General features: G+C 44.4%; 2 protein-coding genes, 1 long non-coding RNA gene and 2 other non-coding genes across 8 annotated transcripts in view; 3 read left to right on the top strand and 2 right to left on the bottom strand.

The window, feature by feature from the left end:
* Nucleotides 1-27,856, top strand: part of LOC121348127 (cytochrome b-245 chaperone 1) — a 45,012-nt gene that overhangs the window by 1,300 nt on the left and 15,856 nt on the right. The gene's annotated exons all lie outside the window — the stretch shown is intronic.
* On the top strand, nt 797-868 carry TRNAQ-CUG. The gene has a single exon. It is a non-coding gene; the product is annotated as a tRNA-Gln (tRNA).
* Nucleotides 1,901-1,972, top strand: TRNAQ-UUG. The gene has a single exon. It is a non-coding gene; the product is annotated as a tRNA-Gln (tRNA).
* On the bottom strand, nt 2,306-6,023 carry LOC121348129. Its single transcript, XR_005954343.1, has 2 exons — nt 2,639-6,023; nt 2,306-2,477 (listed from the first exon to the last, which is right to left on the bottom strand). It is a non-coding gene; the product is annotated as an uncharacterized LOC121348129 (long non-coding RNA).
* On the bottom strand, nt 6,034-27,831 carry NARF (nuclear prelamin A recognition factor). Of its 4 annotated transcripts, none has more exons than XM_041427327.1 (12): nt 22,115-22,438; nt 21,886-21,938; nt 21,355-21,435; nt 20,358-20,501; nt 18,576-18,708; nt 16,914-17,048; nt 12,538-12,656; nt 11,576-11,705; nt 10,854-10,926; nt 7,887-8,024; nt 7,156-7,313; nt 6,034-6,611 (listed from the first exon to the last, which is right to left on the bottom strand). In XM_041427327.1, exons 2-12 carry the CDS (start codon nt 21,910-21,912, stop codon nt 6,370-6,372), a joined length of 1,380 nt encoding a protein of 459 aa, XP_041283261.1. In that variant the 5' UTR covers nt 21,913-21,938; nt 22,115-22,438; the 3' UTR covers nt 6,034-6,369. The 4 variants fall into 4 exon arrangements, 3 of the variants coding, with proteins under 3 accessions (XP_041283261.1, XP_041283259.1, XP_041283260.1); XR_005954332.1 differs by lacking the exons at nt 21,886-21,938; nt 22,115-22,438 and adding exons at nt 6,762-6,934; nt 27,800-27,831 and having other exon boundaries at nt 6,470-6,611; XM_041427325.1 differs by lacking the exons at nt 21,886-21,938; nt 22,115-22,438 and adding an exon at nt 27,800-27,820.

The raw sequence follows: 27,856 nt of genomic DNA, 5'->3' as shown, positions 1-27,856 counted from the left end.
TGGGATGCCTACACCCTTTTTTAATCGCCGTTTGAAGGTCCCGTGGAGTCACAGGATGGTTTGGGTTGGAAAGGACCCTTGAAGGCCATTTAGTCCACCCCCTGCCGTGATTAGGGAAACACAAGCTGCTCAGAGTGCCGTCCAAGCTGGCTTTGAACGTGTCCAAGGATGGGGCATCTGCCACCTCTCCGGGCCCGGCACCCTCGTGGTGCAGAGTTTCTCCTTTATCTTTCATAGCAAAGCTCCCTCACGCACTAAAAGGTCACAAGGCCCCCCGGGAGCCTTCTCTGCTCCAAGGTGAGCAGCCCCAGCTGTGTCAGCCTTTCCTCATAGACGAAGTGCTCCTCTGGGCAGCTTCATGGCTTCGTCTGGACCTGCTCCAGGAGATCCTTGTTTTTAATTAGGCACCAAAAGCTCATTGCACGCATTTGTAGTTTTTCCCTGTCTTGCCGGATTAAATGAAACATTGTGGCAATGCCAAACATAGGAAGCAGCCTCTCAGCACAAAACAAAATAAAAACACAAATGTGAAAATGTAGAAGTCAATGCACGTGGTATTGAAAGTCTGTGTTTGGCCTCTGGATTACATGATCTGAGGAAAAAGGCTCTGTGAGCTTAATGGCACAGCTCAGGGCTGTAGAATGTGATAAATAACCAGTGGAATTCTTACATGGAATGAGTACGTGCGGATACATGGACCAAGGACAAGGCAGGGCTGTTCACGGAGCCGTGAAAATGATGGAATTGTTTCCCTGGGTTTGGCTCAGTAGGCGCGGCTCGGCAGGGCGCAGTGTGGGGTTCCATGGTGTAATGGTTAGCACTCTGGACTCTGAATCCAGCGATCCGAGTTCAAATCTCGGTGGAACCTGAATGTTTTTGCCACAGACACAAATATTTCTTTCCTGCTCAGAACCACGGAAAGTGACTTCAAGGCGTTTTTCATGGACTGTTAGAACGCCATAAACATCCCATTCCTCGTGGAATACATACCTAAAGTAGAAGAGTAACCAACTAATAAGAGATTTTCCTGTGTTTTCCTCAGCCCCCTCCGTATCTATTATTTATTGCAGCCACGTTTCATGGACTGTTAGAACGCCATAAACATCCCATTCCTCCTGGAATACATATCTAAAGTGGAAGAGTAACCAACTAATCAGAGAGTTTTCCTGTGTTTCCCCCAGCCCCCCTCATATCTATTATTTATTGCAGCCACGTTAGTACTTCCTTACAAATTATCTGGAGAATCTCACACATGTCACAGCATATCGTTTCTTTTTCTGTCTGTGCTTTGAATCTCCTGTGTGGAAACAGAGTTGTGAATTCTGCATCAGCAAAGCTGGTGGCAGCTGCTGAGCCCTGCAGGGATGAGCTTTTGGGGTGTCTGACTGCAGTGTCCCCAGTGCTCATGTTTGCTTTCTGCCCTCCTTCCCCCAGCGGTGACCTTACTGTGGTGCCCAAAGGGGTTCCTGGAGAGCTGGAGAGGGACCTGGGACAAGGCATGGAGTGACAGGACAAGGGGGATGGCTGCACTCTGCCAGAGCGGGGATTAGATGGGAGACTGGGAAGGAATTCTTCCCTGCGAGGGTGGCACGGACTGGCACAGCGTGCCCAGAGGAACGCGGTGCTCCCTCTCTGTCAGCATTCACGGCCGGCTGGACGGGGCTCGGGACAGCTGGGATGGTGGAAGGTCCCTGGGTATTTTTAAGGCTCCTTTCCAGCCCAAACCGTTCCACGATTCTGTAAAGACAAGGAATCTCGCAAGGAACGAGCGGCATCTTTAGGTTGTGCTAGGCTCCCGCGGGGCAGCCCGGGCGCGGGGCAGGGCGAGCGGCGAGCTCCCGGCGGGAGTTGCTCGCTCTGCATTAGTTGTGGGGGCCGGCGGAGAGCAGAGGCACCGCCCGGTTCTATGGTGTAATGGTCAGCACTCTGGACTTTGAATCCAGCGATCCGAGTTCAAATCTCGGTAGAACCTGCCCCGCTCTCTGTTTTTGTGCTGCAGCCCAGCCCGCGGCGCGTCCCCGACCCCAGCCGGCTCCCCCTTCCCATCTCCTTCAATGCAATGAAACCCACAGAAGAGTTCCTATCATTCCTGCTACTCTTTAATTACATGTTTGGTTGTATTTTACTGCTGTCTTACATTAAGGACTTTTGGGGGGAGGCATGTACACTGTGGGAAATGTCATCGGGCAGATGTGCAGAATTTGGATGTTATTTTTCAGATACACCCAGCTACTCACTTGGAAAATAAGGGCAGAAACAGAGTGTTTTGGGATAAACTGCACAATTGAAACAGATACTCCCTCTACAGATACACCCAGCTACTCACTTGGAAAATAAGGGCAGAAACAGTGTTTTGGGATAAAGTGCACAATTGAAACAGATATTCCCTCTGCTTCGCTGACACAAACGCTCAGTAGCTACCTTGGATTTCCAGAGCAGCTAAGGACATCTTACACCTTGGCTCCCCGCCTCCAAACCTGTCCTAGGGGTCAATAAGGGCAGAAACAGAGTGTTTTGGGATAAACTGCACAATTGAAACAGATACTCCCTCTACTTCGCTGACACAAACGCTCAGTAGCTACCTTGGATTTCCAGAGCAGCTAAGGACATCTTACACCTTGGCTCCCCTCCTCCAAACCTGTCCTAGGGGTCACTCGTTCACACAGCAACAGGAACGAGCCTGCTCTGATCAACAGCTCCTCCTCTGGCCAGGTAACCCTTGAAAAAACCACAGAACACCTTCAAATCGAGTTATTGTTTAGTAGAAATCCAGGTCCCAACTGCTCAAGAGAACATATGGAAATGTTTGCTCAATTCATTACATTTTCACACAACCTAGTAATGAAAAAAATCCCTTGTCTGTGTCAGAGCTGATTTTCATCCCTGTTGGGTCAGGTCACACAAAGATCTTTTCCTGTGCAGCAGTGTTTTAAGCTTCTCTGTCCAGTAACCTCAGCACAACCAGCTTCACACACCCCAGCACAAGAGCTCTAAAGCCACAGGGCTTGTCTGCATTGCAAGGAATCAGTGTATTAACTTACAATTCTAGAGAGCAAATTACCTTTCCTACAGCAATCTGGCAACCCCCTCCTTCGTTTAGCAGAGTCTGAGGTGCAGCTGTAACCCAAAGTCCCATAAAGTGCTGATACACTTGGTGTATTGGTGGCCCCAGGCAAAGCCCCCGGGTGGAACCAGGTGCACTTAAAGGGTTAAACCTTTACATCATGGAACGACACAGAACCAGTGCAGAATTGAGTACTGAGATTTATTCACAATTCATGGCCATGCTGCACTGGAAAACAAAGCACCAACATCTGGGTAACTGAACATGATCCAGGTATGATCCTGCATTTGGAAACCTCATTCCTCTGGGGACACACAGCTGCTGTGGCTGAGGGACTCACAGCAGGCTGGAGAGCTTCAGAGCAAGTACACAGCCCCAGGAATCCAGCACCTGGCATGCTCCAGTCACAACATCCCAAGAGAATTTATGAATTCACTGTGTCCAGTTCCTTTCCCACAAGCCCTCCAGTCTGTAATTTTCTAAAAATCCTGTTATCTCAGCACAAAATTCAAGGGGGAGGTAAAGCACTGTGGCTGTGGCCACGTCAGGAGCTTTTCCTGTTGCTGAAGAGGCAGCAGCAATAGAAATTATTATGGAATCAGGGAATCCAATCAGGGAATTTAGTATGCTGTAATGTCAGAAGTGTGGCTACAAACACATATTGTTAACATTAATGGACTTTCCAACTGCAGATTCAAAAGCCAGAATCAAACCTTAGGCAAGTATTTCACCATGTTATGAAGCTACAAGGTTTTCTGATATATGTTAAAATTTCAGTGAAAGCAGGTGAAGGGGGAAAGATGAAAAGGAAAGTTCTATCCTGTAAAACTGGCACTTTAAAGAAAAGGCCTTTAAAAAACGAAAATATTTTACTTCAGAAGTCTTAAAAAAAAAAAAAAAAAAAACAAACCCAAAAAGACAACTCTCAGTTACTCAGGTGACTAATGAGAATACATTCTGTGCAGCCCCTTGCCATGGTTTTGCATAGGAGACATTCAGGGAAGTGATGGAAAGGTTTGTTATGCAGAACCATAACACCACTACAAGCTCAGTAAGATGCCTTCCTTGTCTTTAAAAGGAATTCTGCAGCAGACAAATCACCAACAGCTCTGCACTGTGACTACCTCAACAGGTTAAACCCTTGAGCAGATGGAAGAAATGGTGGCTCCAGCTGAAACAGGTTGTGTTGGACACTGAGCCAGCCATTTCCCTTGCAGTGGGAGCAGAGCAGCCTGATTTCACCCACTGCCCTGCCCATTGCTGGGCTCCCCCAGCAGCACAGGCAGCGAGGCAGGCACCAGCCCTGGGAGCACCCACCACACTGCACACACAGCTCTGGGCTCTGCTTTCACAACAGCAAGGCAGCTCCTGTGGAGTTTACTGAAGATTTCCTCAGAGAAGCAAACTGGGCTTGTACCATTCCACACACAAAAAAATGAGCACACTGTACAAAGAGCAGCAGAGATATAATTTAAACATGCATCCAGCTACAAACCATATATACAGAGAAACAGGCCTATACAAACAGAACAGGACCACTTTATTACAATTCTGGTGGAGTTCTTGGAGGAAATCACAGATGAACAAAGTGAGACCGAAGGAGGTGGATGTTGCTTCTGAAAGTAATCTGGTTTGAAATGTCACACAACACCCCCACCTTCCTCCAGCACACATCTATCACAGTTCCAGCAGACACAGCTCTTCCCACGGCTCCTGGACTCCCTCCCTGTACAGAGGTAGATTTCTGTCCATGTTCTGATATTGCACCATGGTAAGTGTGGTTCTTATCACCAGGAACAACCTGCAAAGGCTAATTTATGTAATTCATGGCCATAATCTCATTGTGGGCATTCAGGCAGTGCAGTAAATCAAATTCATTTGCACTTGAAAGAAAACCTCCCTCCGAGTGCAGTGGTTTTAGGTAGAGGTCCAATGGAAAGCTGCAATTTTTAACAGCTTCACATTAAGAGAGCTGTTTCCTGTCAGCAGGGTGACACTTCACTGTCCTCTCCTTTTCAAACTCCCTGGTCTAGCCAATGCCAGGTCTTGCCTTGCCTCCCCTGATGCTTCATCCCATTCCCCTGTGTCCAGGTGAAATGTGCATTTTAAACACTCACAGGTTTTTGCAGGATTTCGTACTCACACAAGCAGTTGTAATATTGAAGAAATTTGCAAGAAGACTGATTCAAACTGCATGAAATGGTTAAAAAAGCCCATCCACACTCAGGCTGCATCAGGAAAGCTAGAACTTTGCTAGCTTCAAGCAGCCATTAATTGTGAACAGATCTGATGCTATCAGGAAAATGTGAAGAAGTCTGGCAGGAATCTTAATTTCTTTTGTCCATCACATTCTTGAATAAATCTCTGACAACTGGGGAAGTTGCACACAAGCTGAATGGCAGTACCACTTCACAATGTCTGTTAAATGAACCTCTATAGCATATTTATAAAAATAAGTGCATCAAAAATCATGATGCCAACATATTGTAACTCTGATGAGCTCACAAGCATTGCTCAGTATTTTTTCTCAGAGGCACCCCAGGAAGTTATTTTTTGCAGAAGTCTTTCAACATGGAGACAAATGAAAGAACAATCTGGGCAAGTTCCACTCTCAGAGAGAAGCCAAAGCATGCAGCACCACTACTCCTGGCTGCAAGCTGGGCAGAAAAGTTACACGGGAAGAAAGTTCTCTTTTTGTACCAATCAACTTATTTGGAACAATTTTAAATGAACCATTTAGCATTAGCTTCCCAGACTGAGTTCCTGTGAAGCATTGGGACACTACATCAGTAAGAAATGGTGGCTAGTTTGGAACGGAGTATTTTTTGCTGAATTATGGATACAAGGCTTATAAAAATTCATTACATCTCTCCATATACTCACTTGTCCTTTAAAAGGGCCTTTTCCTTACCAAGGTAAGCAAATCCCAAGTTACTTCATACCACCTGCATCAATACTGCAATTCTGTTTTCCTGTGTTGACAGGGACTGCAGACCTAGAAGTAAAATCACCTCACCCTCTTGGAGGAGCCCCTTTCGTGCAGTGAACCTTCACTTCAGGGAGTAACTGGATCAGGAATTCCTGTCCCTGGCAGAAAGGGCTTATGGACCTTGCAAGATCAGGCTTTAGAATGAAGAAATGCAGGATATGACAAACAGTAGAAGTTAAATGACAGTGGCAGGAACCAGGGCTTTTGGAGACTTGTCTGGTTTTGCAAAGCAATGTTTCTTCCCAAAAGAAGCCAGCTGGCAGAGCCTCCCTGCACAGAGGGCTCCAGTGCTGCAGCCCAGCACAGCTCTGCAGTGTTACCATTTGATGTCCAAGCTGCTGGTGCTTTGGCTCACTGCACTGTAGGTGGTGTGCAGAGTGTCCTGGACCTTCCTGGAGTCCGTGCCCTCCAGCCAGTCCTGGTACATCCTCTGCACGTGCAGGTTGGCTTCTGGCAGCCTGACAGGAATGGCAGTGTACACCTCTTCCATCTGGGCAAGCAGGGCTCTGTCTGGTTTGCCATCCTCAGTCTGGGCTTGGCCCTTTCCATTGAGGCACCCTTAGGGAAAAAAAAAAATTCAAAAGATGGAAGGTGATGGAGATTTGATATGAAAAGCAACTCTCTGTTAACTCAGAATTCTTTTTTCACACTTCTCTAAAGGAAGGGATTTTTTAAACTTCTTCCCACGCTGTTACAATTTGTATTTACCTAAAGTGACTCCAATATCAACTTCATCTTGATGGAAATGAGGTTTCCATATCACAAATCTTTCTCTGCATTCTCCATGGTTTTATGATCCTAATTATGTTCCTTGTCTTTTCCTGCCCTTGACAACCACCATTTCAGAGCATCCTCTGAGGTTTGGCAGTGCAGTGCTGGCACTTAGTTATAGGTCAGAAGAGAACAAATAACATCGTGACTAATTTTAGAAAACTCAATCATTTTCTGAGCCAACCCTGCACCTGTAATTGGTGTTCTGGACCCTTCAATAAACAGTGAGATTTTAGATTATTAAGAAGAGAATTAGGGAATGAAATGAAGTGCCTGCCTGTAAGACAGCTTTCCTTTGAGATTCAAGATACACGTGCAGAATTATTTTTACCTCCTGGGCAGGCAAGGACTTCTACAAAATGGTAGAAAAACTTTCCTTTTTTCAACTTCAGGACCATGTTTTGGATATTTCTGAAGCCATAAGCTGCTGCAAAACGCAGCACTGTCTCCCCATCCTTTTCAAGGGTAACTTCTTGAAAGTCCTTGTTCCTGTCAAGACAGAGAGAACATTTTAACCCCCTGCCCTTCCCAGAGGAACAATCCAACTGTGCCAGTTTGTATTCAGTTGCTCCAAAGGGAGCAGAACAACTGTAACAGTGAGATCAAGGTGAACTCTTCCACTCTCTAAACTGAGTTAAGCAGAAGTTGGGGTGGAATCTTCATAATAGAATTCTACTTAATTTTAAGTGCAGGTAAGGTTTTGGTAAAACGAGCCCCAGCAGGAGCTGCTTTACAGTGAGAGACCTGCAGGTTCAGAGCAGTTTGGAGCAGGTTTGGAGCCTGTAACTGCCTCAGAGCAGGCTAGCACTAACTGCTGCCACTGCAGCACCTCCCAAAGCAGGGAAGTTCCTGGGCTCCAGGAACCAGTTCCTTGCCAATGCCACAAGGCTCTCGGTGCCTAAGGGACATCTGGACAAAACCCTCAACAATATGCTTTAACTTTTGGTCAAAGTGCTCAGGCAGTTGGACCAAGTGACTGCTGTGGGTCCCTTCCAACTGCAAAAACCCTCTTCTGTTGTAGCTCACCATTCTGTGTAACAAGGATACAAAACTCCAGCTTACTTTAGTGCTTTGTAGGTGATCTCCTTGACATCCACGCCAAAAAGCTCCTTTGCAGCATGTTTAAAAATGTGCTCCAGGTAACCATCAGACCTCTTCCCATCGTGCCTCACTACATCTCCCTCCTTCAAGTCATCAAACCTCAGGGAACAACAAAATGGAAGGTCAGCTCCCCAATTTCATTCTTTCACTTCAATGAAGTAGTGTGTTTCTCCTCTTCTCTGTCTTCCCCACCAAAAAGTGTTTTGTAGCACTGAGAACATATTACACTTTTATTTATTACAGCTTGAAAAATGTAAATTATTCAGGACAGCGGTGAGATGATGAAAATAATTAATTAACAAAAAGATGCAGGGCTTTCCATGTTGAGAAGTATCAAGGAAGAATGCACCTTCATCACAATCTGAAGATTTTGTTAACAACAAAATCTTTTACTGCTCAAGAGCCATTTTGGGAAAAAAATATTTAAATAAAATTATTTAAACAAATGGTCATTTTTTGTCTGTAAGAATACAAAACTACTTCAGATGTTACAAGTCTTTGCTGACAGTTCTCCTGCTTTAGGAGCTGTTTGTCACAGTCTGTAACACTGTGCCAATAAAATCACACCAAATTAGAGCTGTAACCAGGTTAGAACAGTGTACACTGAAAATAAGTGCTACACTGTGGTTCAGGAGAGAAAATGGGAACTCATATCCCAGGGGCATCTCCTGGAAGTTCACTTCTCCCCAGTTAAAAGCAGCTCTGAAGAGCCCACAGTCACACAGCTGTTTTAATACTGTTTTTAGCACTTTATCACAAATTGCTGCTGGGCTGGGGCCTGTTTTAAGAGCATGATTTCAAGTTGTTTAAATTTCTCTGCAAGATCTACTTTAAAGAGCCCAGAAGAGCAAGAATTTACATCATTAGGTCTCCCAGTTGAACCAGTGTTTTGAGATTGGTCCTTTTAAAAATGAACATTATTTTCCAACATAAATTGAGGGCACTTGGCTTGTTCAGCCTGGAGACTGAGGTCAGCCATCTCCAGGGTGTGCAGCTGCTCCTGAGGGACAGCTCTGGTCTCTGCTCTGTGACAGAAGCCAGGGAATGGCTGGAGCTGGGCCAGGGGAGGTTTGGGATGGATACAGGGAAAGATTTTCCCCCAGAGGGTGCTGGCACTGCCCAGCTCCCCAGGGATGCCCAGGGATGTTGGGGTGTCTGGGCAGGGCCAGGGGCTGCACTGGGTGATCCCTGTGGGCTCCTTCCTGCTCCGGATATTCTAAGATTCTCTAAACTGAGCTCATGAACCAGCCCATTCTGAGTAACAGCTTGTCCTTCACTGGACAGGCAGGTACAGAATTAAAAGCCTGGCTCGTTGTGATTCTGATACAGAATTACATGACTGTCTCTCTGATTATTCCTACAGGAACTTTATTCATTCTCATTCTGTGTGACAGTCTCAGGTAGAAGCAATCAAAGGAGCTGCTCTACAAACACAGCTCTGAAAATATTCCCACTGCCCCACTCAAAACTTCTCCCCTCTAGGTCCAAGCAGGATTCCAGCTGGAACTGAAAAGGATTTTTCCAAACTTCCAGAGCCTTCTGTTTTGTGCAAGACAGCACGTTTATTGCTCCACTAGCAGCCCTTTGGAAAGATCCCAAGGAACATCTGCCACAGCTGAACAAAGATCAGGGAGAGCAGCCTCTGTGACTAAGTCTGAGAATTAAACACCACACAGGCTGCTCCCTGAGCCAAGCACAAGGGATGGAAACAAAACCTCTCCAATGCTTTGTGTGCTTCTCATCTCAGCACAGTTCAGTCTGAGCTGATCCTGCAAAACTGACTGCTGTCCTCAGTATAAAAACCAATTAATTACCATTTCCTGAAAGGGTGCTGCTCCTAGCAATCCACATGAACACACTGGGGAGTGGAAATTTACTGCCAGGATGCTGCTGTGCCAGAGAGGGAGCCCAGAGCAGATGGGCAGCCCCAGGACTGTGCCTGCAGCTTTGTGGGAGCTGCTGGACAGGGCAGGTCAGGCTCACAAGGAGAGCTCTGAACAGGGCCAGCACACCCAGCCAGCCACACTGACTAGCAGGGCTTGAACTTCATCCAGCCACATCTGTTATTACTGCAAATAACCAGTGTTTATCAATAAATACATAAAACCAAATAAATCATAAGTAATCCTTAAATATCAATCAGGAGCTAATCAAGTCTTCAAGTCATTATTTTAAAAGAGTTACTGTATAAGGGTCAATACCTGCTTTGTATTTAGACAGTACATGCAAATTTATATTATCTGTGTCATATTACTTTTATTATATAGCAATGAACATCTAAGAGGATATTTCTGTGGGTTTGGCCACTGTGTAAGGGTGAAGCTGTGATATACTCAGGCTTTGATGAGAAGAAAAACATTCTTCTGAGCAGTTTTACATTTATGTTGTGTGGGAAATGGGTTTATACAGAATTCTCAAAGGTTGACAGAAAACTCACATAGTGTACATCTGTATGCAAACCTTAAAATAAGAAATACTGACTTAAAAATATCATAGAATAAATCAGACATTTTTAAGAGAGAAACTGAACTAAAAACAAGTTTCAAAAGATGACCTTACAAACAAGACTAGATACTTTAGAGAAATAAAACTATAAAAATACATTGTAGTAAGACCCACGAGGAGTAATTTTAGATGACTGACTTTAAGACATTTACAACATAGTGCAGCTAAAACTGATAAACCAAGAAATGCTTATAGTGTATTATAATTAAGAAATAGTTGGCTTCTGATTGTGATGGTGTGAATTATAACATCTGTATTGTCTCACCCTTCTCATGAGACTGAAAATAGAAGAAAAAATTTTAAAATGCCTCTCAGCTGCCCCATCTGTAAGTCAAAAAAGAGCTTTATCCAACCATGTTGAATATGCTCCAACATGTCATTTGTCATCCAAACAAGGAAGCAATCCACAACAAAACTACTTACAAACTATCTACAGCTACTTCAGTCACATCTTTCATTGACACATTTTTCTGTTCCATTATCTGGACAATTTCACCTGCAGGAAAACACATGACATTTTACTTTCATCACAAAGCCCAACACACTCAGTGCCTGTTTCAGAGACAACATGCCAACACCTGCAGTGCTCTGTGTCACATTCCCCAGCTCCTCCTGCAGTCACCTCCCTGCAGGGACTGAGAAGCCTGACACTTCCTGCCCCAAAGAAAAGGAGCCTTCAGCTTCCCAGACTCTGCTTAGATCCTCAGCCTTTCTCTGAGGCCAGGTCTGGAAATATCCAAACTGCCCTGCAGGATGTTTGGACACTAAGGCTAAAGACAAGATCCTCACCAGGAGGCAACTGGTGCTATGAATGAGGAATAATTCCTAATAAAATAATGACCATAAACAAGCCAGACAATTGTTTAAAATATGGATTTGCATAACTTTTACCTTCTTTAACAGGCTGTCAAAATTCCTGATTTTTAGATGAATAGCAACTTAGAAGGAAAGGATGTGTCACCCTGCCTTTCCTGTGCAGTGCCTGTAATACCAGGAGCACAACCATATGTACTAATTTTTAAAGCAGAAAAAAGCCAACCTTGTGACTAAAGCAGACTTGAAAAAAGCAAACTCTGGCATAAAGGCTATTCTAAAAATGGTGATTCACTTATATATTTATAGATGATAAGTTTAAAAAAGTTAACCTGATGTCAGGACACAATCAACTTCTGCTGAATTATACAAGGCATTGTAGAAATCTTCCCTCAAGGCTTCCAGCTTTTTGTCATAACAAGGTGCCAAGACAACATGGAAAATTTTATCAGGAGACAAATTCTGTGGAATACAGAAGGGAGCACATGTGAACTCCATGAAGAGCAAAAGACAGCTTGAAGGATGACAGGAACAAAAACAGTGACATAAACCTCATGCAGGCAATACCAGGAATAAATCCCTACATTAAATTGAACAATGTTCACACAGGTAATGATTTGGCAGAAGTCAGAAAGCATCAGCAACCAACTTCCAAAGTCTCCTGGCTGGACCAAATTCCCTCAGACCATGTTTTCTGCAGCTTTTTGACTGCCTTAGAAAGTGAATACAAGTCAGGAGTTCAGAGTTTCTGGCTGGCACCCACTCCCTTTCACCCAGAGCAAGCCCTTCAGAATTTGTCTGCCCACGTGCAGACAGCAACCCTTCCCTACAGAACGTGCCTGTGGTTGCTTTCAGGTATGGTATGTAAAGAACAGCAATTTTTTCAACATACAAAACTGAGGAGATAAAAAGATTGGTTCCAAGGACACAATGCTTCTATTGAGCTCATACAACAGGGCAATTTCCACATTATTCTCCTCCACTCCTGTAGTGGCTGTGCTGTACAACTACACAGGCAGCATTTCACACAAAAACCCTTTAAGTGCTATGGATTTAACTTTACCCATAAATATCTAAATCCATGTTGCACTGGGAGTGCAAGGACTGCTGCCAGCTCACACTGCACTGCATGCAATGAGGTGCTTTGTGCATTCCTCTCACTTGTACAGCACAAAGCACCATTTCTTCTTCAAGTAAAGGACAAATATAATACACTAGATCTGTATCTCAGCATTAAAGCCCATCTTCTCTATTTAGAAGAATATAATGGTAAAAATAAATCAGAATTACTTACCTGCTGCCTGGCAAAGTAGCCCTTCACTAGGGAGCCCATGATCTGCTGAGGAGACTTTGCAGTGCAGATGTGAGAGGTCACCAGGTTGGTGAGTACCCTTTCAGCATAACGGATCCAGCCTGGAACCACCAGAAAATTACAGGTACACAGGAGTGAGCCACGAGCACAGCAAGTGGCAGCAGTCACACAGCACATCCTGAAAACCATGACACCTTCACAAAGGAGATGTCTGTGTGGGCTGGAAGCCTCACCTTGGGAGCCACAGGAAACCTCAGGGCTCTGTGAGCAATGCTTTAGTCAATAATTCACTGTGCCATGAACTCCAGACCAAGGTCTGCTGTGTTACCCCTTCCTCATGCACAGATTTAACAAAGCAGAAAGAACAAGACCCCAGCTAACAGAAATTTGACCTTCTAGACCTCAGCCCTTGGATCACCACATTCTACAACAAATGCACTGTCTGGCTGGTTAACTGCAGCCTGGTGCTTCCTGAGATTTAATATCCCTGCTCCCCTAGAACAGAAGAGCCACATGAAAGCATTATTACAAGATGCACATGGATTAAGCCCAGGAAAAAATGGCTTTTTTTACTATTGTTAGAGTAGCCACACCTTCAGAAACACCCCCACACTCACAGGAACCATGAAATCTCTCAGTATGCAACACTCTGTCCTTAATTCCTCAGGAACCCCCTCTCTCACCAGACCCCTTCAGCATTCCAGCTGGGGATACCACAGCACCCCAACATCCAGAGCTGTTGTATTATTCCCTAGTAAATGAACAAATCAAGGTATTTAGGGGATGCAGTTCTTTTTTAGGCCCTGTAGCTCTTAATGAAAAGCCCAGAATCCTTCACAGCAAGGGTTTGGAGCTTTATTCACCTACACTGTGCAGCAGTTAGGCCCAGCCTTCAAGGCAGGTGTGTTGCTTTTGGTGCTAAGAAATGATGAAGAAAAACCATGTTTTGTCTTTATGCAAAGTAGTGATTGCATAAAAGAGAGAAACTGCTGTGCAGTACATGCTGCCCAGGAAGGGGAAAACCTGGAGGTTAACTTTTAAGCTTGAAATTAGCACTCATGTAAAAACACCTGGTGCTGTTTAAGTCAGAACAATACCACAAATGCCAGCAGCAGCACAGAACTGGGATGCAAAGCAGTGCTCAGATGATTTGTCTTTCTGCAGCACAGAAATCATTTTCCCAGTGCAATAAGACTTTACTGATGAAAATGAGAAGATGCTAAGTATTGGGGAAACCCAAGGATCCTCCAGCTAAATATTCCCAATTCTTGTTATGCACAGACTTCAAGCTGGTTTCCATAGAAAACCTCAAAGGCACACATCCTCTTCAGCAAGCATTCATTTCTGCTGTAGGAAAAGCTGAGGACCATGGATTTATCTATTAGGACTGTACTGAATGTTTGCCTAATATCCACCTTCAACTGGGACTTCAAATTCAAGACATTACCTGCAAAAAAGCTGAATTTATTGGTGCTTGGCAAAAATCTGTATTAGCATATTCTGCATGATAGGTACATCCTGTTGCTTAAATGGCTTTAGTCTCTATTCTGTCCCAATAGAAAAAAACTGCTCCAAACAAAAAAGGACAGTTTTTAAAACACTTCTACTCAGCATTAATCACCCCAGCACTCCTGCTATGAGGCTGGTTCATATAATTGGAATATTTTTGATATTGTAGTCATGACCTATAAGGAAATTTCACTACATCCCAGGAGATTTCTGACAGGTATTGTCTGAAGCAATTCCTTAAATAGTTTCTGTCCTTGCAGTGGATGGAACAAGTGTCTTACAGCTGCAGCTCCCACAGATCATTAGTCTCATTAGTCACTGGTTAATTGTACAGGCAGCCTGGGTGAGTGAGCATTCACCTGCACTCCACACACACACACACACTGCTGTTTGTGCCCCCACCACAGGGCTGAACTGCAGGGAAAGCCTCAGACACCCCATCCTTATGTCAGGGAACACCAGCACTCATCCAGGCCTACACCTTGATAAATTAATTTGGATTCTTGGCCATTTGCTGGCTTGTGCTGCCATGAAAGAGCAAGAAAGCATTACAATTACCACATCAATTCCTGCAGCTGTAGCTCAGAACTTTATTTTTGGTGGTTTCTTGTGAGATCATGAAGATGCATGTATGCATCTGCAGGAATTGCAAAAAAACTAAGCAAACTTTTGCTACTGTAAAACCCCATTCCTGGAAAAGGAAACTGATTGACTGGGACAAAATTTGCAAAAAAACTAAGCAAACTTTTGCTACTGTAAAACCCCATTCCTGGAAAAGGAAACTGACTGGGACAAAAGCATCAGAATCCTCAATATTTATGATCTTCCTGCTGCAAGTCTGCCCCACTGGCTGTTCTGGGAGGACACAGAGGTTGGCAGTGCCTTAAAAACACCAGATCTTCCAGAGCAAGTACTTCATGTTCCTCACCAGTACATTAGTACTTCAAGTACATTAAGGAAGGGAACTGATTCTCTGATTCTTTTGAGTTATTACATATACTATCAGTAGTAACTCTACTGTTCTTTCAACAGGAAAACCCAAAGATGAGCTCACTTTCTCCCCAGAGAGCAGCAGGAGGTGAACAATTAAGACAGGGACAAGAGCACAGCTTTTCTCAGGGTCTGGACTAAGCAGGCTCTGCTCTTTGCTCATGGTAGGTGTCACACCCCAGCCTGCTGCAGAGGGTGATAGGTCTGTGCAAAGTCACACACCAAGATAAAAGAGTAAAGCATTTATACTCGAGTTCACATTGACCTTGCACCTACAGAGCTGTATAAAAACCATTTTGTGCTAAATACACCCAGTAAACAACATTTCTGGGACAAATTTATGTAATGTGGGGGTAGAAAGAGGAAGGAGAAAAATGAACAGAAAATGCACACAGACAAATAAGGACAGGAAACCAGTGAACAGCCTCATTTGTACCATGACTAATCAGGATTTTTGCTTTCTCTAATTGCTGACAAAGAAACATATCATGTTTTCAAAATGGATTTACAGTGATATTCTGGGTTAGTTTCCCAGAAATGGAAAGCACCCATGCTTCTGTTACCACCTCTATCACAGCAGAGAGCTGACACCAAAACCAGCACTGGCACCAAAAACTCTCTCGTGCAGACCACACAAGGACAAGGAAAGTGCTCCATTAACTATTTTAAAGTATTTCCACTGAGAGCAGCAGACAATCTGAGCTCTGTTTCCAGATGAAACAAATTTAAATTACCTCAGAAATTCTAAAAGAAATCCTCATGTTTTGAATTTTACCTAAAGCAAATACAAGACAAGAAAATGAAGTAATGGGGGTGTTTCAGCTGCACAGGTTTTACATGAAAAAAAGCAATATATGATATGTCTGCTCCTGAAGATAAGAGGTTACTCTAAGATAACAGTAACAGAAAAAAGAAATGTTTTTAACATGTATGTAGTAGTTAAAGCATAACCTATATATTTCCACTACAAAATACACAGAACAAACAAAAATAGAAGTATAATTCAAACAGCAGTATTTAAACTTCAAATCAATGACAACAGCAGATTCTGGGGATCACTGCAACTCATGATCACTAACGTTTCTTCAATAAATGCAATCCACTTGAGTTATTTCAAAGCTAGCAAGAAGTATTTTGGTATTTTTATCAGCCTTTTGAAAAGCAACACTATGAACTTTAGGATGGAGTTGATGAGGGTGTTAGGCAAAGGAGTTACTGCTAACTCCTTTTTGATACTTCTTTTTTAGGAATGTGACTTTTTACTTGAAAAGGTGCTGTGCTAACAATGGAAAAGTAGGCAGTGACTGCATGTTCTGCATCTTTTCAGCTGGTGCAAGTGCAGGTTCTGCTCATAACAGATCATGTTTTCAGGTGCAAGGTTCTCAGAAGTGAGACACTGAGCGAGTCAAGTCTGTGACATTTCATGTGAGAATTACTTTCCAGGTGTCAGACATATCCATCTCACAGTCATCACAAGGAATGTCACTTGCTCCTTTCCTCTAGGCTTAAGTGGCAAGTTCTAAACTCTGCTTAAGGTAACAGAGGTTGTGGTTTAATTCTATCAAAGTTCCTTTAAGATTCTTTTCAATGAGGAAATGCCCAGTTAAACTTTGTGGTCTGAACACACAAGAAGCACCCACTAAACCCCTCCATTCCAGTTCTGATTCTCAATTCCAAGCACTGAAATGCACTCAGGATCACCAGTGATGCTGGGAACAAACACTGTGTGCTTGGTGTCCCTCAAAAGCAAATCAAAAATGCTCTAAGTTATGTAAGGCTCCCAGAGGAAGCCACCCTATCCTCAGCTCCTTGGTAGTTCCAGTTTGAAGGGCAGGAAGGGTGGATAAATCAGCTCTCACCAGGGCAAGCAGAGGCAAACATTGGTAAGGCATGTTCCTCCTGGTTCCTCCGTTGGTAGCGCTGCACAAATTCCCTCTGGCTCTCCAGGATACTGAAATCTGCAGCTATAGTGGTGTCAAACACATAATGCACCCCTAGGGAAGCAAGCAGAAACAGCACTAGAATGCTTTCCACCTCACAAACCCCTTTCCAAGTTCCAGGCCTATGAAAAATCTTGAAGGATCAATATCCCTTCCCCTCTGTACACTTTCACGAACAGCAGTCATAAATAAATAAAAGCCATACACTGCAAAAACATCTCCTACATCCTGAGTTTAAAAGGACCACCAAGAGGCTAGTGCTGCCAGCAGCACTGCAAACATTCTCTGCTTCCTTCTGAGCACTTTGCACCTCTCACTTTTGGATCCTGCTCAACTGAAGAGCATGCCACGACTCCTGGGTGACACGCAGTGACTCTTGCAAAGAAATGTTCTTTCCAAGACATGCTGAAGTCACAAAAAATCATATCCAGCTAAGAGGCCTATCTGCCATTGCTCAAGTTGTTTGCAGAGCTACAGGAGCATATCACCAACAGAGCAGACCTGCTGGCTGCTCATTTGGCAACACACTCCCCATGAGCCTACGTAACACTGAGCACATCCCCACAGAAGTGAGGGTAGATAATGAATGCATTCCAGGAAAACTGGGGCCCACCAGAGCTCAGGAATGCTTTGAGATGAAGAATATACACTGGCTGCACAGATGCATCAGAAAAAACCATGAAAAATGAATATATATAGATACAGATAGAAGGAAACAGTTTATAGGTTTATTACTGTCCTTTTTCTTTCTTCAAGTAAATTTTAAAAATTGCAAACTTACAAGGAAAGTGGCTTTTGCTTTTTATCTAAAACTGTATATAATGACCAAAGGAAATACAGCTTTAACATAAAATAGGCAAATACAACAGTTCTTGTAATTTCAAATTACAGGAAAAAAAACAGAACTGAGAATCTCCTAGAGATACAATGTCTCAAAAGGACTGAAAGGAACTTAGAATAAGAATTACCTTCTGCCTCAAGTTTTACAATAATGGGAAGCTTGTGACTAAGCCCTCCCTGATTTCTTGGTAGCCAAGGCTTTGGCGGCAGCTCCACAATGTCCTTGTGTTCTGTGCCCTTTGCTGGGAGCAGGGAATGTCCCCAGCCTGTTTCTCACCGTGCTCGATGTGGCACTGGTGCCTGGCTGGAACCTCACAGAGCGAGGAGTTCAAACTCTGAACGAGGTTGTGCAAGGGCACTTCGGGACTGTTTAACAAAACATCATGGAATGGAATCCCACCACTGGTTTTGCTCAGGAGGAACCCTAAAGGTCATCCAGTGATGTCCCTGCCATGGCAGGGACACCTCCCACTGTCCCAGGTGCTCCCAGCCCCATCCAGCCTGGCCTGGGACACTGCCAGGGATCCAGGGGCAGCCCCAGCTGCTCTGTGCCAGGGCCTCCCTGCCCCTCATTTCTTCCCATTTCATCTAACCCTGCCCTGTTTCACTCCATGCCCTTGTCAAAAAGCCTCTCCAGCTCTCTTGCAGCTCCTTCAGGTACTGGAAGGCTGCTGAGAAAGCAAAACCAACCCAAATGATCCCTCCTTTTCTGCTTCACCACCATGACAAATGCAAACTTACCAAGACTTTTGAGGAAACCACAGAGTCTTTTGGCTGCTTCATTCACAGAGAGATTGAATTTAGCAGCAAAATAAGGCAATGACTGAGGGCATAGAGACACTGCCAACACTTTGTGTTTTGAGGTATCACATTTCTGGTAAGTAAAACAAAGAATAAAAAAAAAAGTCATTAAAACAGGGTAAGGCTCCTTGCTTTCCCTTCCTTTGCCATTCCTGGAGTTATTCCTTAGAGTCTCAATGCTTCAGTGGGCCACAACATTAAAAACCCTGTGAAACAACCCTCAAGTTGCAGCAGAAGAGGATGTTCCTCTGATCCTGACATTGTTCATCTCCAGTCATCTGCAGGTGTTTCTTTTCTAGAACTCAGGGGAAATCTATCCCTCAGGATAGAAATCTATCCCTCAGGATAGAAATCTGTCCCACAGGACAATTCTGTGGTTGGATTCCAGGTGGCCTAAGGAAAGTTAAGGGACATTCAGCACCTCTGATGTTCTAGTAGGATAAAATATTCTAGCAAATAGGAAAAGAGCTGTATGTTTAAACATTTACAAAGAATGTTTACAGAAGCAGGGGCGTTCAAAGCTGTAACTACAACCCAGCTAATTACACATCTGATTTTTTGTTAAGGCTCCTGTGCATTTACTGCAGTTGTTGAGGGAAAGTGGCAAGATGGGACTCTCAACAAATCAGCATTTGTAGGCACTGAGGAATCCTATGGAAGTACCCAGTGTATGGTGTGGAACTGTGCAGCTCTAATCGTGGCATTTTTCAGCTGAAGATTAATCTTGTGTTCTAGCTGGGACATTTTCCACACCAGTGGAACCCCTGGAAGACAAAGCAGGACTGCTACAGACAAGTGTCATCACCCTGCAAAGGTCAGAGCCCTCAGTCTGTACTGATCCAAATGTGGACAGTAACCCTTCAAGGACAGCTCCTGGCTGCCCCTTGCCTGTGTTTGCACCCCTGGCTGTGATGAAGGTACCTGACTGCCTTGCTGTTGTAGGATCCAGGCCCTCTTAACAGGACCCACATGACCCAAAAGATTATTTTCCCCCCATTCTCTTCTAATTTTCTTGCAAATGACAACATCATTCTGTGTGGACAGTTTAAACTCCTAAGAAAATGTAAGTACTATGTCACACATGTATTTATGGCACACATGTGTAGATCAAGAAGTTTCAATCCTAGTAGCTTTGCACAGAAGTCTGGAGCAGAACTAAAATAATTAATACCAGGTTCTAAAGATGTGAGCACTACACACAGCAACTAACTTCTAGAAAAAACAGAACTCAGCAGAAAATAAAACAGCAATAGAACACTTACAAGGTTTGCTAAGAATACAGAGAAAATGTAGTCAGGTTGAATATATATTAAAAAGAATTCTAATTTCAAGAACATGTCTTTATAGGTTTGCATAATGTGGGTATATTAGCAGCAAAACCACCCAGAACAGTCCTAGCAGTGAATGTATGAATATCTATAAACACTGAACTACAGAATAATTTGTTAGTGCAGTTATGAAATCATCACATTGTCAATAAATTTTCCTTCTGCAGGTGCAGAAACTTTCCTCTGGTGTTTACATTAAGTACTGTGGCCTTGCAACTCCAGTACAAAATTATTTTAAGTACTTTTAACGTTTTTGTTGCCTGACTTCCTCTTTAGAAATAGCATATCCTGACAAATCTTCACATTATCTGACTTGGGAAACCAAGCTGCTTAGTCACTGTGTAACTGCCTCCTCCTCACAGAAAACAGTGGGGTATTGTTTGGGTCACTTTACCTTATTAAGGTTGAGAACACGAAAGAACTCCTTCTGATTCTGTTGGAAAACTCTGGCTCCTTCTTCCAATGTCATGCAACTGTCACAAGCTAGGCAGTCGCTAAGGAGTATTTTAGCATTAGCCAATGTATCAAACTCATTTTTCTGGTGGCAAAAAAAAAGAAGTAAACAAGTATTTAATAATGATCAAATGAGTTTCAACATCTCTGCAATGAGCCAGATGAAAAGCAAACACAGTATCCCTGTTTGGTTTAAAGCAGGACAATCCACAACACTTGCATAAGATCCAAGATTATTTACAGGTAAACAAAATAACATGTTCCATCCCAATCATAGCTCTGCTCCTCCTATTACTGTGAAACTGCAAAACGTTTAAGTGTAAACAAAAACCTAAATTTAGCCCCTAGTCCATATGCTAGTAACTTAATTTGCACTGTGCTTCAGAGCTGACAGTCCCCATCAAATCACCAGGCAACTGAGAAAACTTTCCCTTGAACTGTTAAAGCTCTTGAGCCAGATGTCCCTCTAACAGCAAGGTGGCTTAGGCTTTGTAACACGAGGTAAAACAAAGAGAGCACAGTCCTGCTACTGCACTGAACATATTCTGTGAGATCAAGAGTCTCACATTCCTGGCTACAACACTACCTCAGCTCACCTGAGAAAAAGGAATACTTGGATATAAAGAATAAGTAGATATTTTGTCCACTTGTAGTATCGAAACTCCTTTTAAGTTCTGTCTCTGAAGACTTAAGAGATTTGGCATTCCAAATTTTTATTACTTAGAATTTCTGTTTTGTGTTTGCATTGTAAGGGCTTTTATTGCACCTTTTTACAAGGTTTTTGATTCACATATTAAGGGATGTCTACAAGAGCTCATAATTGTTTTCAAATTCTTGCTGTTTATTGTTATACTTAGTTAAAAGTTGTCTCCTTATAACCTTCTTTGGAGGGCACAAAAGAATATAGAGTCCAATACAGGTTTTAGAAGGAACATTACCTCTTCAGAGCCATCATTTGCACTCAGTGCATCAACAGATGCACTTTGTGTATCATCATTTTTCTGTTTTTTACTGCATTCCTGAAACAAAACATAAAACGCGTGGATTATGCAAAGCCTGTTCACCATTCTGTAAGAACACTTTTGCAGAACTGCCATTAACCAGTTAACTGCCATTAGCCACTGACAGAGTTATTTACAGTGCTCTGGAACACATGCAAAGCCGTGCGTTCAAAGTGCAGTTGCTACGATGGAAACAATTTCCCGGAATCGCGCTGCTCCACCGCTCTGAGAGCTCCGGGCGGTGTGCCGGGGCGGGGGGCTGCCCCGGGCAGGCACAGCGGAGCGGAGCGCACGGCCACCCGCCGGCGACAACGCGCCCGGGGCTCCCCGGAGCTGTCACCGTGAGGACGCGGAGCTCGGTGACCTTGGGGCCGGCGGACGAGGCCGTCCCCGCGGGCAGCATCCCCCGGTGCCCGAGGCGCTGTGCCCGCACGCCGCGGGGCGGGCAGGACCCGGCCGGGCACTCACCTTTTTGGTGCAGTTCTCGCACTTCATTTGCGGCGCGGTGCTGGCCGCCGGGGCTGCGGTGCTGGCCGCCGGGGCTGCGGGACAGGAGAGAGCGGGGCGGGAGGTGAGACCCGCGCGAGCGGCGCCAGCCCGGCCCCGCCGCCCTTTGTTGCCGCGCCCGCCCCGCCGGGCGGTCCCGGGGCGGCCCCGCCGCTCTCACGTGTCCCGCAATTCCCTCGCCCGGAATTACCCCGCAAACGCCGCCGGGCCCGGCGCTGCGGGCGGCACCGAGCGGCCCCGGAGGGGACGCGGGGCGGGCAGCGCTGGCCGACCCCGCGGGGAAGGTGCCCCCGCAGCACGGGGAGCGGAGCCGCCGCCGCCGCCGCACCCCCGGCTCTTCAGAGCCTCCCGCCCCGAGGTAACGGGAGGACGGGCGGGCACGACCCGCAGCTCATCAGCTCCACCGGGAAAAAAAAATAACGACAGCCGACAGCCCGAGTGCAGCCCGCCGGGGGGGCAGCGGGGCGCAGCGCCGGCCCCGTACCTGCCGCCGGGGCTGCGCCTGTGGCCGCAGAGCGGGCGGGGCGGCGCCGCCTCCTCCGCCGCCTCCCCGGCCGCGCCCGCCGGGCTCATTGCGGACCTGCGCCGCCGCACGTACGTCTGGTGGCACCCCCGCGCCGCTCCCCGTGCCGGTCCCCATCCCACCGGGACCCCCGGAACGCACTGATCCGCCACGCCTGCCCTCCGCGCCCGGCTCTGCCCGAGCCTTCGCCGCTTCTCTGCAGCGTCCCTGCGTATTCTTCACAACGCGCTCCTCTGTCATATCGTACAAAGGGGTTTTTTCGCCCTCGGTTTTTGCTTTTTCCTGATGGTTTTAAAGTGAAATGACACTCTGCGAGTTACTAAATACAGCATCATCACCATTTTATTTAACCAATATACTGGATTTCCCATTCCTGTAACAAAACACAAGTACCAGCGATGCTGTTCCCAGGCAGGAATCACAAATCCTCATGAACAGCATTATTAAACAGACATCAGCCTTCCACAGTCTCACAGGCCCCGGAGTATTAATCAAGATGCTTATGATTTCTTGTCTTTCTGAATCTCGGGTTGTAGGATTTAGTCAGAAAGGTTCGATCAATGTTTTGCTCCATTTTTAACCCCCGGCCACATGAACACACATGCACACGCAAACGCCTATGGCTACACAGAGAAGTTTTTCAAGTGTAAAATGACATTTTATAAACTAAACCACAGAACTTCCGAGAAACATGCAATTTCCTGCCTAAACTGCAACTCTTCTATAACACTGGGTAAATCCCCTCCTCTTACAGTGACTCCTCTAATGCTTCAACCCACAGATGGTTTTTGAGCACAGGGGCTGGAGACAGGCACAGCTAGAGAGGTTTGTTACCCAAACCCACAACTTTAAACACTTGTTCCATGTTAAGGATACTAAAGATAACCCCAGAGAAGAATGTTGTGCTTTTTTTATTTTTTAATTTGCAGGCTATAGGTGAGTTATCACTGAGGTCAGAGAAATCAAGAATTCCTTAGCTTAACCATGATGAAAGCAAACAGAAATGTTTTCATACTTACCACTTAAAGAAAAGTAAGCTGATGCTGCTTTACACATACCCTGGAAAAATATCACTAATCCTGGCTTGAGGTAAAAATTGTAATAGCTTTGGTAATAATTTTCTGTGCCTCTGCTCTCTTCATTCAAATGCTCTAACATTTTATATTAGCATATTAGCCCAAGCTTTTTAAAAGCACCATAACCACTCCTGAGCAATTCCTATGTGATCTAAGAATTTGCATTTCCTACAGACTTGCTGGAATGCAGCATTATCTGACATCTTTTTTGTTCCTGTGGATGAGTATTTTCATACAAGAAAAGCACCTTATTCCACTAGGATACAACAGCTATAGCTGCATTGACCTATAAGGTGATAGATGAAAAGTTCTAAATTAAAAATGTGGTGAGATTTACACTTAAAGACACAGCTAACATCTTCCTGTTTCACACTCTGATTATACTTACATTTATTATCCAAAACTAGTGATTCTTCAAAAGACATGTCAGTTTTTGTTATTTCTGTAACTGCACAGATAATATTTAAAATATTTTTTATTTCACAGAATCACAGAGCAGTTTGGGTTGGAATGGACCTTTGAAGCTCATCCAGCCCAAACCCCTCTTCCTCTAGACCAGGTTGCCCCAAGCCCCATCCAGCCTGGCCTTGAATGTTTCCAGGGATGGGAATCTCTGGTCAATTAAGTCATCTGTTAACAGGACTGGATTAAACACATTCTTCTGCACATCATCAAGGGGCAGGAGACTAAACTTCCCCCCATATTTCTTGTATGAAAAACAGAGAACTGCAGAGAAATGGAAGCATTTTGCAAGAATATTGAGGACATCTTAGGTACATACATTAAGTATCCCTATTTCATCCTTCATTTTAGGAATACTTGGATTTAACTTATTTCAATTTAAAAATGCAAACAAAAAGAGCTAAAACTTATAGAAACTGAAGAGTGTGCAAGGAATCTCTGTTTCAGTGCACAGTATAAGATTATATTTGTGACATCATTAGATAATTAGATGTCTCATTTATTTTATTGCCAAGAGCACTCTGTGCTTTCCATGAACTATGGATGCCATTTTCCCACAGAACAGTGGATCTTTGATCAAGCCTCACAGTATGCCTGACAACCTGAGACAAGAAAGCACTATCCTGCTTTAATCTGGGGAGGTGACACTTACCACCTTTGCAGGGCTGCTTCCCAAAAGCCTCACTCCCTAAAAGCTTTCCTATGCCAGCACTCAAAGGCATCGCTTCTTTTATGGCCACTGTTGATGTATTTGGCCTCCATGTAACATTCATCCCTGCACCTGAAGCATTTACACCCTAATGAAATGGAGAAATAAGAATTTCCCTGTGAAAACAAACAACTGCAAGGGTTACAGGCTTTGCATGGGTGCTGCAGGGCAGTGCCAGCTCTAAGTGCCCCTTGCCACCGTGACAGCACATGGCACTCCCCAGCTGTCAGAATTGGGCAATAAATCTTGGCTACAGCTGGTGGACACGTATTCCCTGCAATCTGTGCTCTGCAGGCTGCACACACACTGTTCCCAGCGAGGTCAGGGGCAGCACAGAGAGCTCCTCCTGCGGGGTGAGCTCATTGCTAACAGGACTGGCAGCCAATGCTCCAGCCAAAGCCTTTGGGGGCTGCTTCCAGGCAAGCACTCTGGGGATTTATCCTGGCATGTCTGTGAGATCACATGCTTATTGCATAGCTGAATCCCTGAGTTTAAGACCTTAGGGAGGAAAAATAAATATAAGGAGTTAGAAAAGAATATTTAGGGAAATGGTCTGAAATAGGAAAAAGCACCAGAATTACAGACATGTCAAACTAAGTAAAAATAAAGGCCAGTTCTGTTCTAGTTACATGTTCTTGAGTTTAGGTCAATGACTTAAATGTTGAAAGTGTGTTTACTACACAAATAGAACATAAACACTTCCACAGCATATATTTTTACATTGTTGAGGAAGAAGTCTACAAATAGTCAATCACATATTCCTGAATTGTTTATTTTGGAAAATAGTTTTTGTTTCTGCAGCACTGGTTTGAAATTCATGCTGTTCTTTAGGTCTAGAGTCAGGCTTCCAAAATATTCCTTCTTCCTTTTCTATTGGTAGGCATAACAGCACTCACCTACTTTAAAGAGCTGGTGTAAAATCCCCAGATTTTAGAAAAAATGCTGTAGGAATCATTAATGGATAGCAGAAGCTTACAAGGATCCTTGCCATATTTATTTTGATTGTGCATGTATGTGGTATTCCCATGGCTGAAAAAATTTCTCTGTAACTCAATAATTAAATTAAGTCACATCAGGTTATCCTAGTGTGACCTTTGAAGAGCTGCAGAAGTGGAGAGTTGCTGATATTTTTGCAGCTAGTAACACAATAATAAAACATATGCTGTGTGGTTTATGCCGAGTGGAGGGACAGATGAATTCCTTGCTTATTTCACTCTGCTCTAGACACAAGAAACCTTTTGTCTTGTATCAATCAAAACAGCTTAACATTTGGTTTCCAGAGAAACCAGTTGCTTATAAAAACTGATTGACAGCTAATTAGACATAAATTTCTTCCCAGAAGACTCAGTCAGCTGCTTGTTTGGGCTGAGCACACGTGATACTTATTACTTCCTATTTTTCATCCAAATCCAGCAGCTGGTACCTTGTGACTCACGAGCAGGCCAATTCATTCTTGCAGTTCCTCACTGCCTTTTCCCATTAACACTCTTACACAAAAACTGCACATCAGCTGGTATTTTCCAGTACTTACACTTAAATGTCTGTACCATGAACTCTAGGGTGTTTTTTTCCCTATCTTCACTCTAGAATGTTATGAAAGTCACTGCTCAAAATCTCAATTTGCCAGAATAGCGTTGAGAACAGCTGAACAAACTTCTAGCATGTCATGGCCCTGAGCAAACACTCCAGAATATATTCATGTTTGGAAAAAAAGCCAAAATTTGAGGATTTCATCCAGGAAGGACAATTCTGTGCAACTGAGAGAGGACCAAATATCATGTAGATGAAGTCACACACTGACTTAGAATAATTTAAGAAGTTAAGTTAAACTACAGATGTCTGCACTTCACCCATCCTGCCTGACATAACCAGTTGCTCTAATGGATTGAACAGGAACAGCTCTCCCATGTGAATGATGTTTGACTGAAACACAAAAGATTTTCCAAATGCAGCCTATTTGTCCACAACAGGAAAATTACTCTATATTTCAACTGAATTAGAAACTTTCCTCCCCAAATAACAGATTTTCAAACCCAAGCCTTCAGCTGACATAAAATTCAGAAAACTCATGACATCAATGTTAGGCCTGTAAGATTATGACTGATATTTCTGCTTTGCAAATATAAGTGATGTCCAGGTGTTAGAAAAAACAAGTTATTTGTTGGTGAAATTGCCTTGTTAAAGTCTAGGACTTGATAATGCTTTAATGATTTCAGACCTAGCAGAGGCTAACAAAGTCTGAGAAAAAAGGATGCCCACTGGCAGTGGACACAAGAATGCAGAATTTAGGGACCATCTGGCAAGAACTCCCAATATGAGGAAAAAACAAATGAAGCCAACTCACCAACTGAAATCAGCTCCAACTGGGTAAAAGGGAATTCTGGCAGGTGGAATCTGCAACCACTGACACAAGAAACCCACCTACAAGAAGGAAAGACTGAGCATGCAGACTTAGTAGCATGTCAGGTGGATCATAAACCAATAGAAGGCAGAATACTAATTATTAAGAGAACTATGTAACTTGTAGGCAGTGAGCAGTAATGTCTTTATTTGCTAAAATGTAGTTAAAAGCTTTGGTGTGCTTGATCTGTGGAAACGTCCACCTTGCATCCTGTGCAGAATAAACAACATCTCCTTCCCAAACGAAACTCTGTGTTTAGAGCGCTCCTAAAACGGGCAGCACCTCTCTGCAGCCATTCCAACGCCACCTGGACGCGTTCGAGGCGTGTCAGCAGGGGTCGGACTGAGCGATCTCCAGAGGCTCCTTCCAACCCCAAGTGTTGTCATTCTGCCAGAGCCCAGGCACAGCACCAGCGCTTTTGTAGCAGTGCTGCCATTGAGAACCCAGAGGTTTTCTGGCCTCAGCAGGAGCTGTCCCAGCCTGGGGACAGTCCCCAGGGCTCCCCTGCCCTCCCCGACCCCCTCATGCAAGGGGCCATGTCCACCTCACCCATCGCGGGTCTGTCCAACTGAGTCCACTAAGGCTCTCCCACACAGCCAGCCTCACCCTACAGCAGCTCACTTCTCTCGTCACGCTACGTTTCTGCTCTTTCCAAGCACCACTAAAGTACAACAACAAAGCAAAGGAAACATCGACGCTCTTACTTCAGCAGCATCCGCGGGCTCGGGCGCCATGCTGAGTACTGGCGGCGCGCCGCCATC

This window comes from Onychostruthus taczanowskii, unplaced genomic scaffold, assembly GCF_017590055.1.
Source record: "Onychostruthus taczanowskii isolate IOZ18803 unplaced genomic scaffold, ASM1759005v1 scaffold99, whole genome shotgun sequence".
NCBI lineage: Eukaryota > Metazoa > Chordata > Aves > Passeriformes > Passeridae > Onychostruthus > Onychostruthus taczanowskii.
This window is presented reverse-complemented; position numbering and strand designations above follow the sequence as displayed.